Raw genomic sequence first — 20,000 nt, forward strand, 5'->3', positions numbered from 1 at the left:
GATTCTATGATTCACTCTTCATCACAAGAACCACAGAATAAATAATGCTAGCAGGCCAAAAAATGGACAGTGTGCAAGGGAGAGAAGTCAGAACCCACAGATCAATCCATCATTCCTTATTGTTGTCAAAGACCAGGCAGAGACCCATAGAAGCAATGGAGTTTTCTTCTATCTGCAAATTTGAAGTGCAGGATTGTGCATTAATGGAAGCATATGTATTTCACCCTGAATAAATGAAATTCAGCAGCAGCTTTCAGAACTCAATGTACAAGTTCATTTTTTTAAACCTGTGATAAGTGTTTTCTCTGAGACATACTAGAAGCTAATTAAGGAAGTTCATACTTGAACTCCAAAGAACGGTCTAGTGCATTGAGTTTAATTTATAAAAAAAAACTATTGTGGCACAAAGAAAGCTTCACTGCCTCCAGACTGATTCAGTTGCGAGGCCTCTTGTCAGAAACAGAGCCAACATCTTCTGGACTAAATGAGACAGTGGTACCAATTCTTGGATTCTCCTCCAGAGACCAAACTGAAGTGGCAAAGTCCTGGTAACCTTCTAAGTGTTTGGACTACAACTCCCATAATCCACAATTAGGGTGGCCTATGGTCAGGGATGAAGGGGGTTGCAGTCACATGGAGGGCACTGCCTTGGCTACTGGTGGACCAAAGGAACTCATCCATCGCACTCCCAACATCAAGAGAAAAATAATGGGCAACAGAACTCCTTGGAAGACCTGAGAGTCTTCTGGCTGCCAGACAGAATTCAGGAATGCTGCTCCCACGGGTGAACCAGGTCATTATGTCATCTTTCTTCCAAAACACCGTTAACTATATTTTTAATTGTACAGTGATACCTTGGTTCTCAAACGCCTTGGTTCTCAAACGCCGAAAGTAAGTGTTCTGGTTTTTGAACGTTTTTGGGAAACCGAACGTCAAATGTGGCTGTTGGTTATTGTTTCTGGGGTGCCTGCACCAATCAGAAGCTGTGCCTTGGTTTTCGAACAGACTTCTGGAACAGATTAAGTTTGGCACTTTTGTTTTTGTATTTATTTTCCATTTTTGTTTTTGAGGCTTTTCCAGTTCATTTGTTTTTGTGACTGCGTGGAACCTAGTTCAGCTACTGATTGATTGTTTGATTGATTGATTGACTGATGGTGTGACTGCGGAAATGGATAACAGTCCCCCATCCAAACAATGACTATCATCAGTGCAGGTAAGAAAATAATAATAATTTAATTTTTTATCATCTACAATGCTGTCTTATTTATTTTATAGTACAGTACATTGGTTATTGCTTTCATTTTATGGATCAATGGTCTTGTTACATAGTACAATTCATGTTAAATTGCTGTTTTAGGGGTTGTTTTTAAAAGTCTGGAACAGATTAATCCGTTTTGCATTGCTCTCTATGGGAAAGCACGCCTTGGTTTTGGAATGCTTTGGTTTTGGAACAGACTTCCAGAATGGATTAAGTTTGAGAACCAAGATACCACTGTATGTTCCATTGACTCTATTTAAAAGATGGCTCCTTTGTACTGCTTTTTTGTTTTGTTTTGTTTTCGTCCACCACTTTATGAAACATTCAATCTCTTGGAAAAGTGGCTTATAATTTTTTTAAAACTTCTTAAGAAATAGGGGGGAAATATGTCACTGTAAGGAAAACAGAAGTTGTCCTGTTGTCCATTCTATTCCCAAATGGGATAGGTGTCGATGGCTTGTCTCTCCTTGTGAAGAGACAGCAGGTTTTTGTATAGCTGTGTGTCACTGTGGTGGATCTTCGGAGGAGGGACCCAGCTGACTGTCACAGGTAAGTCACTGAATTTATCACAACCTTTTCCATACCTGTGACAATATTCTAACTTTTCCATCGTTTTTGCCCTTTTTTCCTTCTCTGACTGTAAACCTGACCTTAGGGCATTTGTTGTTTATTTTACAATGAGCCTTTCATAGAAAATGTACTTGTAATCCTAGCCAGAACGGGATATTGCAAAACCATGTTACCTGCCTCTTCTTTCCTCAAGAACATTGGACAGTTATTTCAGGCTGGGTGGGAAATTCTTTTCCTTAGTCTAGGTCAATGTGACTGTCTTTGGAAATCATTTTTTGCAAATCTCCGTGCTGGCTAAACTCAGACATAATTTTACTGGTGGATGCTAAAGATAGCAGAGAAGTGAATCTATTCCAGGTAGCCAATATGAATTAAGGGCAGTTTGGATAATCCCCGAATTGTGCTCCAAAGCTCACATTAAAGCAATACACCAACCAAAATGTCACAAAATAGCGTGAAGCATTTCGGGTTTCCAGAAATCTCCATTCTGGAGGGCCTAAACACTTGCACCTTACATTGTGACATTTTGGCCCACTTTATAAAATGGTTGGATCTGGGCTGTGTGTTTTTTTCTAATGTAGCTCCCTTTACTTTTTCTAATTTTGTATTTTCATTTTGGGACTTCATAAGCAGAGGAATAGAATAGATTCTGCTTCTAGATAGCTCTGCAGTTCAGAGCAACATGTTCCCAATCTAAGAGAACCAGGACTCTCTGCATTCTACAACACAAAATGAAATCATCTGAAATGGGAACCAGGGTCAACTCTGTGCATAAAATTTCAGCAGAACTGAATGGGGTTTGGGAACAAACAGAAGTGACCACTTTGCAATTCACAGTGCATCAGAAGGTTGAAAGCAACCTAACCCATGAGATTGATAATCAGATCTCCTGACTTTTTCATTTGCTGTTAAATCAACTGCACAGGCTTAATTTATTAATTGAAGTAGAGGCACAGCAGTAAAGATTATTAATGTAATTCCCTAGTCTCAGTTGCTGCATCCCAGACTTACTGTTGGTCCCACTGGAAAAATATATATGCTTCTTTCTTTCTTTCTTTCTTTCTTTCTTTCTTTCTTTCAGAATATCTTCTTGGTAAATATAACAAAAAAAGAAAGAAGGAAGGAAGGAAAAAACATGGGCTGCACCCATGCTAATCCTTGCTCAGAGTAGACCTGCTGAAATGAACAAATTTAACTCCATTCATTTCAGTTGGTCTGCATGGACTAATACTGAGTTGGGTGCAACCCAGATGACATTAACAATAAGAATATTCCATTAATCCATTAATATAGGCATGTCCACATGTCCAAATAGGTACCTAAATGAGACTGATGGTTATAAGCCATGCACTAAAAGGGAGAAAGCACCAGGGCTGGTGGTCTTCAGATTACGACAAGATCTTCAGACCAAGAGGGGTTCAGCAATCAATCTGTCTCCCGTGGGAACTCTGAAAATTATAGCTGCGTGAGGAGAATAGGGGGATCCTAAAATCTCTCAGTAACCTTTCCAAACCACAGTTCCCAGGGCTCTAATGGGGGAAGCCATGACTGTTTAGAGTGCTTTGAGCCTGCTTTAAATGTATAGGTAGATGGTAGATGGTAGATGGTAGATGGTAGATGGTAGATAGATAGGTAGATGATAGATAGATAGATGATAGATGGTCAAATCTTTATTTGAATCAGCCACTAGCCGTAGCAATAAAATAAAATAAAATGTACTGAAGATAGAGGTAAAAACTTAACTATAGAAAAGACATTTTGGGGTTTTACATCATTAATCAAATGATAGATTTTATTCTAATTATCCCCGATAAAAACCTTGCACTTTTTGTACGGTGCAAATGAAGCTGTACAAAGAAAGGTAAAACTGATTGTAAATATATGTGCTATGTGTTGGGAGAAAAACTGGTGAACATTTTGTGAGGACCAAAAAAGAAACCTTAAATTGATTTGAAAACATGGGGAATTGAACTTAAGCGCAATAAAATGAGAAACTATAATAGAGAGGATTAACGCTTCCCCATTACCTGACGACAACACATGCCAGTAAGATGACTTGTTCAGAGTTGCTTGTTCGTCTTTTTCTTGTAACATGGTTGAAATCATTTTATTATGATGATTGCTTTTTTTAAAAAAAAATATGGATAAAAACCAATGCTCCCCTTCTGCTTTCAGTGGAGACATCTGTTGACATTTGAGAAGGGGGCAGATTTTTCTCTAATTTTCCCTATCCAAGTGTGGTCCTCCAACCTTTGAGATCCAGTCCAGGGGGTTGTGGGACCTTCTGAACAGTGTGAGGCAGCTGGCAACGAGGGGAAACCAGAGAAAATCCTCTCCCCCTTTCTATGTTCATAGATAGTGTCTTCACAAAACTGGAATGGATTTCACCTCAGGGATCTTTATCCTCTGAATTTGGAGCTAAGGCTTGTTCACAAAAGTGAAGCACTGCCTCATCCCCCCCAAATGACCCTCTCAGCGGGCAAAAATGGCCGTTGCTTGGACTCCCAATTGGGGAGGGGGCTTCTGCCCTCTGTTCCTGCTTGCGAGCGTCCCATAGACATCAGGCTGACCACTGTGAGAGCAGAACAGAGGACTAGATAGGCCTTTGCAGTCCTCATCCAGCTGAACTCTTCTACTGTTTTAATGCTATGTTCTCTATCCATTCTTGGAGGCTGTCTCTCAACAGCAGTTGCTAGGAATCAAAAGTGCATGGAGCAGTGTAGCTCTCAGATTGTCAAATGACATGGGCTCTGTTGTCAAAGTCTGGGAATCGGACTTCCAAAATGGCATCCGGGCATATTTTTGCTGCGGTGTATGGCAACTAGGGCAATTCTTTTATTTTATTTTTTAGAATAATGCTTTAAAAAATGAAAAAGAAGTCCAAAATGGAGAGCCAGTGTGGTGTAGTGGTTAAGAGCACTAGACTCGTAATCTGATGAACTGGGTTCACTTCCCCGCTCCTCCACCTGCAGCTGCTGGGTGACCTTGGGCCAGTCACACTTCTCTGAAGTCTCTCAGCCCCACTCACCTCAACAAGTGTTAGTTGTGGGGGAAGAAGGGAAAGGAGAATGTTAGCTGCTTTGAGACTCCTTTGGGTAGTGATAAAGCGGGATATCAAATCCAAACTCTTCTTCTTCGTTCCCCCAAAAGCTCAAAAACTTTGAAAAACAAAAAGGCAACCCTACTGTTGGAATATGCCAACCCTACTTTTGACCACATCTAGAAAGGCTCATTGTATATTCTTTAAAATACTTATGCGCATTGAACATAGGTGCTGACGCCCTGGGGCCCTTGGTGCCTGAGCACCCACAAATTTCCCCATGAACAGACCAGGCACCCACGAATTTCTGTTCCAGGGCCATGGACGCTGCATGGCACCCATGGCCCGGGGCACCCACAGTTGTGGGGCCAAGTTGGCACTCCTGACAATGATAGTTCGCCACGTGTACAACAACAAATAAGGTGCTTTGTAGATCTCTCCTTTGCTATGGCTGTCAGTATAAATATGTGAGTTTAAAAGTGCATATCAGGCAGGGAATGTATATCCCAGTTGCTAAGCAGCTCTCCAGTTTCTAAATTAGTCTTAACTTTGTTTTATCTTTGTGTTAATTGGTTTTAACTCATCAATATTTTATAGAGCGGAGATGAAAGGACAGAAGTTCAGGAAGTTTTTCAAAGCCCTAGAAATGTCAGACTATGACCCCAAGACCTTTTGCATGGAAACCATGTTCTGTAGCCTCTCCCATTAGCATAGACGTATGATCTACAACTCCCTCCCATGTGCATTATTGTATTCTAGTTGCAGATATTCCCAACCAGACTCATGCACTGTAATGAGAAGGAGAAATCTCTGAATAAACTCTTCCTCTTACAGATCACCGCAGCTCAAGGGTGCCAAGAATGGCTGTGTTGCTTCATAGACCAAAAGATACAGGTTAAATTATGTGTATATTGCACAACAATATTTTCTGTGCTATGAAGCATTAAGGTTCAGTTCCCCTTGGCAATTTTCGGAGAATCATGAAGAGATCAAAGGGGCCTTCAACCACACCTAGTCCAACTTACAGCTCAATGATTCCTCTTTCTAAAAATAGATGGTTCCAGGAGCCACCATTTAAATTTGCTCACAGTGCCTCAGAGTAATGCAGGAGCATTATGGGAAATTTAAATGGCAGCTCCCAGTTTCTGACATCACTATCATATGGAGCACAATAAATCTTTTAGGATACATCCATATGATATATTAAATGGTGGGGCACTCTGAGAATATATAATGCATAATAGCAGTTAAACAGTGAAGAAGGCTTCACAAGCAACAGTATTACAAAGTTTCTTGAGGCTGGGGGAGAAGAAAAGCTTTTGGAGGAGATTGACATCAACAAGTCATGGTTTCCAGATAGTCAAATGTCCTTACAAAACATTTCAGGACACAACTTTGGGGAATAGAGTCAGATAGTACTTCCTTTATGACATCAAATAAATTATTACATGTGTCAAATATTTAATACCCCCCTGAGACACGACACTTAACCAGATTTCCCCTTGACTTCCAGGTCAGCCAACAGTACCTCCAACAGTGAACGTCTTCCCACCATCCCCAGAAGAACTGAAGAGCTCAGACAAAGCCACCGCGGTGTGTCTCATGGATGGCTTTTACCCAGGCGTTGTCCAAGTTACCTGGCAGGCTGATGGCGCCACCATCTCCTCTGGGGTGGAGACAACCACGCCCACCAAGCTGAATGACAAGTACGCGGCCAGCAGCTACCTCAGCATGAAAAAGTCCGACTGGGAGAGCTATGAGACAGTCACCTGCAAAGTGACGCATGATGGGAAGACCGTTGAGAAGGTGGTGAGGAGATTGGACTGTGCCTAAAGGCTGGATGGGTCTGATGAGTTCCTCGTGCCTCCAGAAGCCGAGAAGAAAGAGTCCTTTCATGTTCAAGGGGGCCAAGTTTATTCTCTGATTTCCTCTAATGCTACGTTGATCCATTCAGCCTGGTTTCCTTCCTATGTCGTTCCCCTCCCCACACCTCCTCCCTTCCTCTTCTCCCTGGAATCTCCTTTGTATGTTGGCTTATAATGTTAGCAAATTAATAAAATGTCATACATTTCACCAGTGTTTTTTCTTGACCAACTTATTTATTCCATCTCCTTCAAGCAGGTTGTAGTCATGCTTTCCTGTCATATTACAGAAGGAAGTCTGCTGTTACTCTGCCAAAATGCACTCAGCTCAGGTCGACAGCTGGTAGCAGCAGTGGTAAAAGCAGTGTGATTTCGTGGAAACATAGGAATTGGCCTTCTCCCAAGTCAGCCCAGTGGGCCATCTAGGTGGGCATTTTCTACACTGGTGGGATGTGGCTTTCCTGGAGATCAGGCAGGGTTCTCTCTTAGTCCTACCTACCAATTTAGGTCCTGAGAAATGGAAAAGGTCAATTTCGGTTCGGGATGCACCCCAGATTCATTTCGGGGGGGGGGGTATTTCAAACATTCCCAAACATCACTTACAATCTGACATGTTCTTCCTTCCAGTCAGTGAATCACTCATTGCATTCACGATGTTTAATAAAGAGGTTCTAGGCTCTAGTGAATTAAAATCACGGGTTTCTCCTGAGTATAAGATAAGATAAAATATAATAAAATAAAATTCCATAATCACTGGGAAGCTTTTAGCCGATACCTTATCAATATACCCACTAAATCAGCAGACATGGAGTAAAGGTAGAAATCTTTCTACCTTGTGACTCACCTGTGGCCCTTGCGTTGTTATAATTCCCATCATCCCTGACCATTGGCCATGTTGGCTGAGTGGGATGCAAGCTGGAGTCCCACAGCATCTGCAGGGTCCAACCCTGGCATAAAGCAACAGCTATGGGAGAGGATTTTGGTAAGCTTCCTGTTTCCTCCATCAGATTGCAGTCACCCTGCCTACACCATAAAAATGCATTTCCCAGTTTTATGCACATTACTGTCACAAGGTATGTCGCCCATGAAGAAAATGCCACAGCACACCTTGTTCCCAGCTTTCTGCGCACTCCTATTTGAATTAGGCTATCCGGCGGGGTGTCAGGGACTGGGCAGAGGAGGAATGGTGGAGACCCCCTCCCCTTCCTGACCCCTCCAGGGAGGAAGAAGAGGAAGACAGTACAGTGGTACCTCGGGTTAAGTACTTAATTCATTCCGGAGGTCCGTTCTTAACCTGAAACTGTTCTTAACCTGAAGCACCACTTTAGCTAATGGGGCCTCCCGCTGCTGCCGCACCGCCGGAGCACGGTTTCTGTTCTCATCCTGAAGCAAAGTTCTTAACCTGAAACACTATTTCTGGGTTAGCGGAGTCTGTAACCTGAAGCATCTGTGACCTGAAGCGTATGTAACCTGAGGTACCACTGTATAGATCTAGAACAGGGGTTTGAGGGAGGTCACAGCTCAAAGGCAAAGGAGGGTGGAAGTTGGGAAATAATGGGAGAGAAGGGGACAGGACCAGAATGGCAGCTAGCTGACACGGTGTCTTTAGAAAGCATCCCAGACCCTCCATCTCCCAGAACCCGCAAGCCTTAAAAGTAGGAGATCAAAGAGCTCAAAGACAGAGGGCACGTTGCATCACCTATAGAAGTGATGATGAAAGAGGAAGTGGGAGAGATGGAGGGTGGAGATTCACTCAGGAGAACACCATTATCCAAGAGGGTGGGTTCTATAGCTTCTCTCTGTAATATTAAAATAAAAAAGGACTCTAAGAAACCTTTCCTTGTTTTTATACTTTCCTGGGCAACCAGCCAGGAGCTGCTGACAGCAACCTGACAGGGGGAAAGGGAGAGAGAGGAAAATACCCATGTCCTTGCAAGATGTTTATGGCTGCTTCTGAGCCATATGTACACAATGGGTACCAGGAATGCCAACTTGACTCCGCAAATGTGGCTGTCTGGCACCGTAGGTGCAATGAAGTGATCATGGCCCTGGCACAGAAATTTGTGGGTGCCCGGCCCCTTCATGGGGAATTTTGTGGGTACTCAGGGCACCAGGGAGTGAACCTATGATGGGTATCAAATGTCAGGGAGCATCAAATGGTGAGGATTTACACCAGCTCAGCAAGCAGGTCTCTCCTTAGCCAGCTCCCACTTTTTTATTTCCAACTCGTCCATGGAGGGTCAGCTTCCTCCCCTTCACTCTCAAAGTTCTCCAGCTGCTGCATCTCACCTCTCCTCAGCATCCAACTGGACCCTACTTAAGCCAGAGTTCTCTTGACCAAAGTTGTCTTCCATTCCATGCCTCATGCTCACAGATTCACCCCCATAACAATGAGCAGCAGCCCCCACTGCATCTCCCCCAGTTTCTGCCTACGATGGACTACTACAAACACACACAACAGGGCAATTATGATCGAAATGCACATCTACAATTTTTCAAAGAGGTCTTCCACAGCATCATTTGTTTATTATAGTCTGTCTATGCCGTCCTTCCTTCCAAAGGAGCCCAATTTGCCACAGGCAGCGTTTCATGTGTACCTGCTGTTATTTAGGCCTGAACATATGTAAGCAGACGTGGTCCAAGGTACCTTGCTGACCAGGTGACCATGGCTGAACCTCATGGATGGTTCAGCAGGTAAACACTCTACCTTGGAACTAATTGCCACTCAAATGAGATACATAAATAAGAATAATAAAAACAATCAGTTTGTGAGTATCGGCTTTGCAGAAGTCTGCTCCTGTTGGCTTTTATCTATGAAATCCATGCTGACCACAAATCCATGGTGCAGTGCAATTCTGATCGAAATACATTTGAAGGGAAACTTCCCAGGCCTGCGTTATTTTACACAGGAAGTTGGACAGTGTGCAAATGAGAGAAGTCAGAAGCCATAGAAGCAATCGAGAGTTTTCTTCTACCCACAAATCCTAAGTGCCAGATTATGCATCAGTGGAAACATCTCTGTTTCACCCTGAATAAATGAAATTCATTGGCACCTCTCAAAACTCAATAACAAGCTCATTTTTAAAAATCAGTGATAACTGGTTTCTCTGAAACATACCTGTAGCTGATTAGGGAAGTTCATATTTAAGCTCCAGTGCATTGAGTTTACGGTAATTTATAAGAAGACAAAGCTTCACTGCTTACAGATTAATTCACTTGTGAGGCCTCTTGTAAAAAACAGGGCCAACATCTGCTGCACAAAATAAGGCAGTGGTATCAATGGTTTGGTTCTCCTATAGAGATCTAGTTAGGATGACTAAAGCAGAGGTAGGCAACATGGTGGCTTCCAGATCTTTTGAACTACAATGCCGATCATCCACAGTTAGGATGGTCAATGCTTAGGAACGATAGGAGTTGTAGTCCACAGGAACTGAAGGGCACCACAGTGGCTTCCCATGGACCAGAGAAATCCATCTATAATACTCCTTACATTTAGAAATGAATAACTTGGAACAGAACTACTTGGAAGGCCAGAGATTCTTCCAGATACTCAGCACAGACTGTATCCGCCTTGCCCAGAGATGAGCCAGGTAAGTATGACATTTTTCTTCCCAAACATACTGCTATGTACAATATTTCATTGCATGTGCCATTGACTCTAAGCATTCTCTAAAACTGTATTTGAACTCCTTGTTTTGACTGGTGTTTGTATACCGCTTTATGAAACATTGGATTTCTGGGGAAAGCAGCTTATAAATCTATTAAAAATAAACTTCTTCAGAATTGGGGGGAAATGTGCCACCGTGGCGCTGTGGGTTAAACCACAGAGTCTAGGACTTGCCGATCAGAAGGTCGGCGGTTCGAATCCCCGTGATGGGGTGAGCTCCCGTTGCTCCGTCCCTGCTCCTGCCAACCTAACAGTTTGAAAGCACATCAAAGTGCAAGTAGATAAATAGGTACCACTCCGGCGGGAAGGTAAACGGTGTTTCCGTGCGCTGCTCTGGTTCACCAGAAGCGGCTTAGTCATGCTGGCCACATGACCTGGAAGCTGTACGCCGGCTCCCTCGGCCAGTAAAGCGAGATGAGCGCCACAAACCCAGAGTTGGTCACGACTGGACCTAATGGTCAGGGGTCTCTTTACCTTTACCTATGTATACCGTAAGGACAATAGCAGTTCTCCTACTGCCCATTCTATTCCCAAATGGGATAGTTGTCGCATTGTGAAGGAACAGCAGGTTTTTGTCAAGCTGTGTGTCACTGTGGTTCGTCTTCGGAGGAGGGACTCACTTGACTGTCCTTGGTAAGTCCCTGAATTTATCAGTCCTTTCCACACCTGTGGCAATATTTTAACTTTTCCATCACTTTTGCCCTCTTTTCCTTCTCCGGCTGTCATTTACTTTGCAATGAGAATTTACTATAAACGGTATTTGAAATCCTAGCCAGAGCTGAATTGTGCAAACCCATTTTGCAGGTTTCTTCTCTCCTCAATAACACTGGAAAGTTAGGGGTGGACGGGGATTTCTTTTCCTTAGTCTAGGTCCTTGTGACATATATCAAAATAGCCTTGGTGGCTGAACCATTGGATGCTAAAGATGGTAAAAAAATAAAACTGAGCTGTAATGTCACTGTAAGTAAAACAGAAGTTGTCCTATTACCCACACTAATCCCATATGGGATAGTTGTCAATGGCCTTGTGAAGGAACAGCAGGTTTTTGTACAGCTTTGTGTCACTGTGGTATGTCTTCGGAGGAGGGACCCACCTGACTGTCACAGGTAAGTCACTGAATTTATCACAACCCTTTCCATACCTGTGACTATATTCTAACTTTTCCATCATTTTTGCCCTCTTTTCCTTCTCTGACTGTAAAGCTGACTTTAGGGTTTCTGTTGTTTAGTTTACAACGAGCCTTTAATAGAAACTGTATTTGTAATCCTAGCCAGAGCAGGATGTCGCAAATCTGTTTTACGTGCCTCTTCTCTCCTCAATAACACTGGGAAATTATTGGTCGGTCATTGTGACAATCTTTGAAAATGTTTCTATCAAATTCCCCTTCCTGGCTAACCTTGACATAATCTTACTGTTGGGTGGAAAAGATGGTAGAAAAGTAAATTTGAGTTGTAGTGTTCCTTCCAGGTACCCAATATGATTTATGAGGAAGGTTGAATCAGTTTCTAATGGTGCTCCAAAATCCATAGAGACCAACCAAAATGTAATAAAATAGTGTGGAGAATCTCAGCTTTCCAGATCATTCTGGAGAACTGATAAACTTGAAGACTGCCCTGTGACATTTGGGCTGGGTTTATAAATGTATAGTCCTACTGTAGATTTCTGAATTTTTCTTAGGAACTAATGTGGCTCTCTTTACTTTTTCTATTTTGGGTCTCCCTATCTAGAATCATAGAACAGATTCTGTTCAAAAGAACTGTTTTTTGTTTTGTCAAACTCAGTATTCCACAGGCGCAGGCTCCCAAATGACTTTTAAAATAAAAATCTGAAGATGTTCAACATTTTGTTGATAGTTAAATGTAGCCACGTAAAATGTAAACCACAGTCTACATATTTCAGCAAAACTGAATGGGTTTTTAGGAAAAAGTTGAAGTGAGGGTTTTGCAAGAAGGCTAAGAGAGATCTAAACTGATATATCTAGAAAAATCACCTGAGATTTAAGGGGCATGATGGAATCAAATGCAACAAGTTTCATTTTTTAACTGAAATAGAGGCACAGCAGGAGAGAGAATTAACCAATTTCCCTATTTCTTTAGTCTCAATTCTCACACCCTAAACTTAATGTTGGTCTCACTGGGGGAAAAATATGTGGGTACTTTTATTTTTATTTGCAAGTATAAAAGGAAGGAGCAAAGCCAAAGACACTAGGTTGTATCTAATACTAGTCCTGTTTGGAGTAAAGCAAGCTGGCACTGGCAATAAGAATATTCCATTAATCCTAATGTAAATATAAATATAGGCAGATTTACAAATAGGTATATAAATGATACTGATCATTATAAGCCAAGCATTAAAAGGGAGAAAGCCCAGGGAGCTCTTCAGACCGTTGTGACATCTTCAGACCCAGAGGGGTTTAACAATCAATTTGTCTCCCGTGGGAATTCTGTGAATTGTAGCTCTGTGACGGGAATAGAGGGATCTTAAAATCCCTCCTCAACCTTTCCAAAGTACCGTTCCCAGAGTTCTTTGGGGGAAGCCATGACTATTTAGAGTGCTTTGATCCTGTTTTAAATGGGTTGTGCAAATGGATCTATACAAAGAGGGGTAAATCAGCTTGGAAATGTGTGCATGTTGGGGAAAAAGATGGTGAATATAAACTGATTTGAAAACATGGGAAACGGAACTTAAGCCCAGGAAAATAAGAAACTAAAATTGACCCATTAACGTATCCCTGTTACCTGACTACAACACTTGCCAATAGGATACCTTATTCAGAGGTGCTTGTTCTTTTTCTGTGACAATGGTTGAAATCATATTATTATTATTATTATTATTATTATTATTATTATTATTATTATTATTATATTGATAAAAACCCATGCTCCTATTCTGCTTTCAGTGAAGCCATCCACTAACATATGAGAAGGGGACAGAGTTTTCTCTGATTTACCCCACCCAACTCAGGTCTCCCCTGGCTTAAAATTCATTCCAGATGGTTGTGGGACCTTCTGAACAGTGTGAGGCAGTTGGCAGCGAGGGGAAGGGGGAACCAGAGAAAAACATCTCCCCCTTTTTATGTTAAAAAAATAATAATAACTGGAAGAGATTTCACCTCAGTGATTTTTACTCTCCAGATTCAGAGTTAAGACTTGTTTACAGAAGTGAAATGCTGTCTTTCCCCTCTATATGGCTGCGCCAGTGAGCAAAAATGGTTGTTGCTTGGACTCCCAAATGGGCAGAGTGCTGCAGCACTCTGTTCATGCTTGTGAGCTTCCCATGGACACCCAGTTGATCACTGTGAGAGCAGAATGGAGGACTAGATGGGCCATTGCAACCCTGATCCAGCAGACCTCTTATTTTCTGATGCTCTTAGAGGCCATTTTGCAATACCCGTTGCCATGGATCAAAAGCACAGAGAGGGCTGTTGCTCTCAAAATCTTTTTGCAAGCTTCCAATAGATACAAGGTTGACTGCTATGAGCACAGTGTCCCAAGCCAGTTGGGCTTCTCACCTGATCCAGAAGGGCTCATCTTATTGACTTTAAAATATTTATGTGCAATGAAAGTTCACCCCCTCTGAGAGCAAACAGGGTGCTTTATTGATCTCTCCTTCGCTATGGCAGCCAGTATAAATATGTGGGTCATTTCCCCAGAAGAACTTGTAATTTTGAACAATCCTTTGTACAGTGGTACCTCTGGTTACGTACTTAATTTGTTCTGGAGGGCTGTACTTAACCTGAAACTGTTCTTAACCTGAAGCACCACTTTAGCTAATGGGGCCTCCTGCTGCTGCCACGCCGCCGGAGCACAATTTCTGTTCTCATCCTGAAGCAAAGTACTTACCCCGAGGTAATATTTCTGGGTTAGAAGAGTCTGTAACCTGAAGCGTATGAAACCTGAGGCGTATGTAACCTGAGGCACCACTGTACTTAAGAACAAGTGACCAGTCCAAATTGTGCATTGATCTTGTCCACTCCTGACCATGTCAGGGATGGGGTAACATAGTAACCCTCTACCTTTGCCCGGATGCTGTGACTCCAGAAATCACATCAGCCCTGGCCATGCTTAATGGGGCTGTCACCGATTGGAGAGACACAGATTCTACATCCCTGCTTTACGCTGACTGGCAGCACTTGCACAGTTATGGGATAGGGAGATCTGAACAGCTTCCTTCTTCTTTCTTTGGCTGAGTAAGTTTGTCTTCCATAAACACAGTTTTAAAAGTGAGTCTGTAAGTGACTGTGGAGGCCAATTCTGGATCCACAAGTCCTTCCACAGTGGAGACATGGGTTTCCGGGCGGGCGTTGGTCATGGTGAGGGTTTGCCGAGCGTGCCCTCCTCTTAGCGTGTTTCTCCCTTTCGTTCTGAGTTTGAGCATCTACAAAGTCCACAACACCTTTGGTAAAAGCTGTTCTCCAACTGGAGTGCTCGCAGGCCAATGCTTCCCAGTTGTCGGTTATTATACAGTGGTACCTCGGGTTACATACACTTTAGGTTACATACACTTCAGGTTACAGACTCCGCTAACCCAGAAATAGTACCTCGGGTTAAGAACTTTGCTTCACGATAAGAACAGAAATCGTGCAGCAGCGGTGCAGCGGCAGCAGGAGGCCCCATTAGCTAAAGTGGTGCTTCAGGTTAAGAACAGTTTCAGGTTAAGAACAAACCTCCAGAACTAATTAAGTTCTTAACCCAAGGTACAACTGTACTACATGTTTTTATATTTGCCTTGAGAGTCTTTAAATCTCTTTTGTTGACCACCAGCATTGCACTTCCCATTTTTAAGTTCAGAATAGCGTACAGTGGTACCTCCAGTTGCAAACAGTTGGATCCCAAGGAATTCGCAACTGGAGGTGCAGCTACTGCGCATGTGCGTGGCACCGTTTAGCGCTTTTGCGCATGCACGCACAGCAAAATCCAGAAAAATACTTCTGGGTTTGCCGCGTACGTATCCCGAAGGATACGTAACCCGAGATCAATGTAAGTAGAGGTACCACTGTATTTGCTTTGGAAGACTATAATCAGGCATCTGCACAAGATGATCAGTCCAACTTTGCTTCTTCCAGTACACTGGCCTGTCTTCCCAAATGATGTGTAAAATTTGACAGCAGCTCTTTAGCGTCTATGGCGTTCTAGATGTAGATATTCCTAACTGGACTGATGTAGTCTAAACTCTTCCTTTCACAGATCACCACAGATCAAACATGCCAAGAATGCCTATGTTGCTTCATAGACCATAATATATATTGCATGGGCTGAAACATGTGTTTGTTGCACGACAACATTTTTGGTTGCTATAAAGGAATACGACCTGGTCCTCCTGGGCCTTTTTCATAGAATCATAAAGAGCTGTAAGACATCTTGTAGGACACTTTCAGCTCAAGGTATAGTTTTCAGATAGTCAAATGTCCTTACAAAACATTTCAGGACACAACTTTGGGGAATAGAGTCAGATAGTACTTCCTTTATGAAATCAAATAAATTATTATATGTGTCAAATATTTAATACCCCCCTGAGACACGACACTTAACCAGATTTCCCCTTGACTTCCAGGTCAGCCAACAGTACCTCCAACAGTGAACGTCTTCCCACCATCCCCAGAAGAACTGAAGAGCTCAGACAAAGCCACCGCGGTGTGTCTCATGGATGGCTTTTACCCAGGCGTTGTCCAAGTTACCTGGCAGGCTGATGGCGCCACCATCTCCTCTGGGGTGGAGACAACCACGCCCACCAAGCTGAATGACAAGTACGCGGCCAGCAGCTACCTCAGCATGAAAAAGTCCGACTGGGAGAGCTATGAGACAGTCACCTGCAAAGTGACGCATGATGGGAAGACCGTTGAGAAGGTGGTGAGGAGATTGGACTGTGCCTAAAGGCTGGATGGGTCTGATGAGTTCCTCGTGCCTCCAGCAGCCGAGAAGAAAGAGTCCTTTCATGTTCAAAGGGACCAAGTTTATTCTCTGATTTCCTCTAATGCTACGTTGATCCATCAAGTCTGGTTTCCTTCCTATGTCGTTCCCCTCCCCACACCTCCTCCCTTCCTCTTCTCCCTGGAATCTCCTTTGTATGTTGGCTTATAATGTTAGCAAATTAATAAAATGTCATACATTTCACCAGTGTTTTTTCTTGACCAACTTATTTATTCCATCTCCTTCAAGCAGGTTGTAGTCATGCTTTCCTGTCATATTACAGAAGGAAGTCTGCTGTTACTCTGCCAAATTGACTCAGCTCAGCTCGACAGCTGGTAGCAGCAGTGGTAAAAGCAGTGTGATTTCGTGGAAACATAGGAATTGGCCTTCTCCCAAGTCAGCCCAGTGGTCCATCTAGGTGGGCATTTTCTACACTGGTGGGATGTGGCTTTCCTGGAGATCAGGCAGGGTTCTCTCTTAGTCCTACCTACCAATTTAGGTCCTGAGAAATGGAAAAGGTCAATTTCGGTTCGGGATGCACCCCAGATTCATTTCGGGGGGGGGTATTTCAAACATTCCCAAACATCACTTACAATCTTACATGTTCTTCCTTCCAGTCAGTGAATCACTCATTGCATTCACGATGTTTAATAAAGAGGTTCTAGGCTCTAGTGAATTAAAATCACGGGTTTCTCCTGAGTATAAGAGAAGATAAAATATAATAAAATAAAATTCCATAATCACTGGGAAGCGTTTAGCCGATACCTTATCAATATGCCCACTAAATCAGCAGACATGGAGTAAAGGTAGAAATCTTTCTACCTTGTGACTCACCTGTGGCCCTTGAGTTGTTATAATTCCCATCATCCCTGACCATTGGCCATGCTGGCTGAGTGGGATGCAAGCTGGAGTCCCACAGCATCTGCAGGGTCCAACCCTGGCATAAAGCAACAGCTATGGGACAGGATTTTGGTAAGCTTCCTGTTTCCTCCATCAGATTGCAGTCACCCTGCCTACACCATAAAAATGCATCTCCCGGTTTTATGCACATTACTGTCACGAGGTATGTAGCCCATGAAGAAAATGCCACAGCACACCTTGTTCCCAGCTTTCTGCGCACTCCTATTTGAATTAGGCTATCCGGCGGGGTGTCAGGGACTGGGCAGAGGAGGAATGGTGGAGACCGCCTCCCCTTCCTGACCCCTCCAGGGAGGAAGAAGAGGAAGACAGTACAGTGGTAACTCGAGTTAAGTACTTAATTCGTTCCGGAGGTCCGTTCTTAACCTGAAACTGTTCTTAATCTGAAGCACCACTTTAGCTAATGGGGCCTCCCACTGCTGCCGCACCGCCGGAGCACGGTTTCTGTTCTCATCCTGAAGCAAAGTTCTTAACCTGAAGCACTATTTCTGGGTTAGCGGAGTCTGTAACCTGAAGCATCTGTAACCTGAAGCGTATGTAACCCAAGGTACCACTGTATAGATCTAGAACAGGGGTTTGAGGGAGGTCACAGCTCAAAGGCAGAGGAGGGTGGAAGTTGGGAAATAATGAGAGAGAAGGGGACAGGACTGGAATGGCAGCTAGCTGACACGGTGTCTTTAAAAAGTATCCCAGACCCTCCATCTCCCAGAACCTGCGAGCCTTAAAAGTAGGAGATCAAAGAGCTCAAAGACAGAGGGCATGTTGCATCACCTATAGAAGTGATGATGAATGAGGAAGTGGGAGAGATGGGGGTGGAGATTCACTCAGGAGAACACCATTATCCAAGAGGGTGGGTTCTAATAATAATAATAATAATAATAATAAAAAATTTTATTTATATCCCGCCCTCCCCAGCCGAAGCCGGGCTCACGGCGGCTAACAACAATCAACAATCAAACTATCAGATATTCACACATTCTAAAAATATTTCATTATAAAAATCAATTAAAATCGAATTAATGGCAACTAATTAAGCAAGATTCTGTGCAGGTTGCCAGAGGAGGGAGTCAGGCTGCGCCCTGACCAAAGGCCTGGTGGAACAACTCTGTCTTGCAGGCCCTGCGGAAGGATGTCAGGTCCCACAGGGCCCTAGTCTCTTGTTACAGAGCGTTCCACCGGATTGGAGCCGCAGCCGAGAAGGCCCTGGCTCTAGTTGAGGCCAGCCTAACCTCTCTGAGGCCTGGGACCTTGAGGATGTTATTATTTGCAGACCGTAGGTTTCTCTGTGGGGCATACCAGGAGAGGCGGTCCCGTAGGTACGAGGGTCCTAGGCCGTATAGGGCTTTAAAGGTTAAAACCAGCACCTTAAATCTGATCTTGTACTCCACCGGGAGCCAGTGCAGCTGGTATAGCACCGGATGAATGTGATCTTGCAGCGAAGACCCCATAAGGAGTCTCGCCGCGGCATTCTGCACCCGCTGGAGTTTCTGGGTCAGTCTCAAGGGCAGCCCCACGTAGAGCGAGTTACAATAATCCAGTCTGGAGGTGACCGTCGCATGGATCACAGTGGCTAGGTCAGGGCGAGAGAGATAAGGAGCCAACTGCTTAGCTTGGCGGAGATGAAAAAATGCCGCCTTTGTTATAGCTGTAATCTGCGCCTCCATAGATAGGGAGGTATCGAAGATTACACCCAAACTCTTAACGGACGGTGCTGGCACTAATTGCACCCCCGCAAGAGATGGGAGTTGCCCCCTCAATCCCATATCGTCCCGCCCCAGCCAGAGGACCTCTATAGCTTCTCTCTGTAATATTAAAATAAAAAAGGACTCTAAGAAACCTTTCCTACACCATAAAAATGCATCTCCCGGTTTTATGCACATTACTGTCACAAGGTATGTAGCCCATGAAGAAAATGCCACAGCACACCTTGTTCCCAGCTTTCTGCGCACTCCTATTTGAATTAGGCTATCCGGCGGGGTGTCAGGGACTGGGCAGAGGAGGAATGGTGGAGACCCCCTCCCCTTCCTGACCCCTCCAGGGAGGAAGAAGAGGAAGACAGTACAGTGGTACCTCGGGTTAAGTACTTAATTCATTCCGGAGGTCCGTTCTTAACCTGAAACTGTTCTTAACCTGAAGCACCACTTTAGCTAATGGGGCCTCCCGCTGCTGCCGCACCGCCGGAGCACGGTTTCTGTTCTCATCCTGAAGCAAAGTTCTTAACCTGAAACACTATTTCTGGGTTAGCGGAGTCTGTAACCTGAAGCATCTGTGACCTGAAGCGTATGTAACCTGAGGTACCACTGTATAGATCTAGAACAGGGGTTTGAGGGAGGTCACAGCTCAAAGGCAGAGGAGGGTGGAAGTTGGGAAATAATGGGAGAGAAGGGGACAGGACCGGAATGGCAGCTAGCTGACACGGTGTCTTTAGAAAGCATCCCAGACCCTCCATCTCCCAGAACCCTCAAGCCTTAAAAGTAGGAGATCAAAGAGCTCAAAGACAGAGGGCACGTTGCATCACCTATAGAAGTGATGATGAATGAGGAAGTGGGAGAGATGGAGGGTGGAGATTCACTCAGGAGAACACCATTATCCAAGAGGGTGGGTTCTATAGCTTCTCTCTGTAATATTAAAATAAAAAAGGACTCTAAGAAACCTTTCCTTGTTTTTATACTTTCCTGGGCAACCAGCCAGGAGCTGCTGACAGCAACCTGACAGGGGGAAAGGGAGAGAGAGGAAAATACCCATGTCCTTGCAAGATGTTTATGGCTGCTTCTGA

The 20,000-nt window shown here is 43.8% G+C and overlaps 2 protein-coding genes and 1 gene segment (V, D, J or C); all 3 read left to right on the forward strand.

The window, feature by feature from the left end:
* Positions 1 to 6,941, forward strand: part of LOC309330912 (immunoglobulin lambda-1 light chain-like) — a 34,828-nt gene extending 27,887 nt beyond the window's left edge. Inside the window, exons 3-4 of the V gene segment in view lie at positions 1,770 to 1,807; positions 6,382 to 6,941.
* The window catches only part of LOC309330922 (immunoglobulin lambda-1 light chain-like), a 110,061-nt gene extending 93,551 nt beyond the window's left edge, over positions 1 to 16,510 (forward strand). The window contains exons 3-4 of one of the 3 annotated variants that reach the window (XM_081842874.1): positions 10,996 to 11,030; positions 15,951 to 16,510. In XM_081842874.1, the coding sequence (XP_081699000.1) occupies positions 10,996 to 11,030; positions 15,951 to 16,270 (355 nt within the window). In that variant the 3' untranslated portion in view covers positions 16,271 to 16,510. Of the gene's footprint in view, positions 1 to 10,992; positions 11,031 to 11,479; positions 11,504 to 15,950 lie in introns of all 3 variants that reach the window. The other 2 variants (XM_081842876.1, XM_081842875.1) reach the window with 2 other exon arrangements.
* Positions 1 to 20,000, forward strand: part of LOC309330920 (immunoglobulin lambda-1 light chain-like) — a 117,275-nt gene that overhangs the window by 81,360 nt on the left and 15,915 nt on the right. The gene's annotated exons all lie outside the window — the stretch shown is intronic.

The sequence above is a fragment of the Podarcis erhardii genome, assembly GCF_964252035.2.
Source record: "Podarcis erhardii genome assembly, chromosome: 15".
Classification (NCBI taxonomy): Eukaryota; Metazoa; Chordata; class Lepidosauria; order Squamata; family Lacertidae; genus Podarcis; species Podarcis erhardii.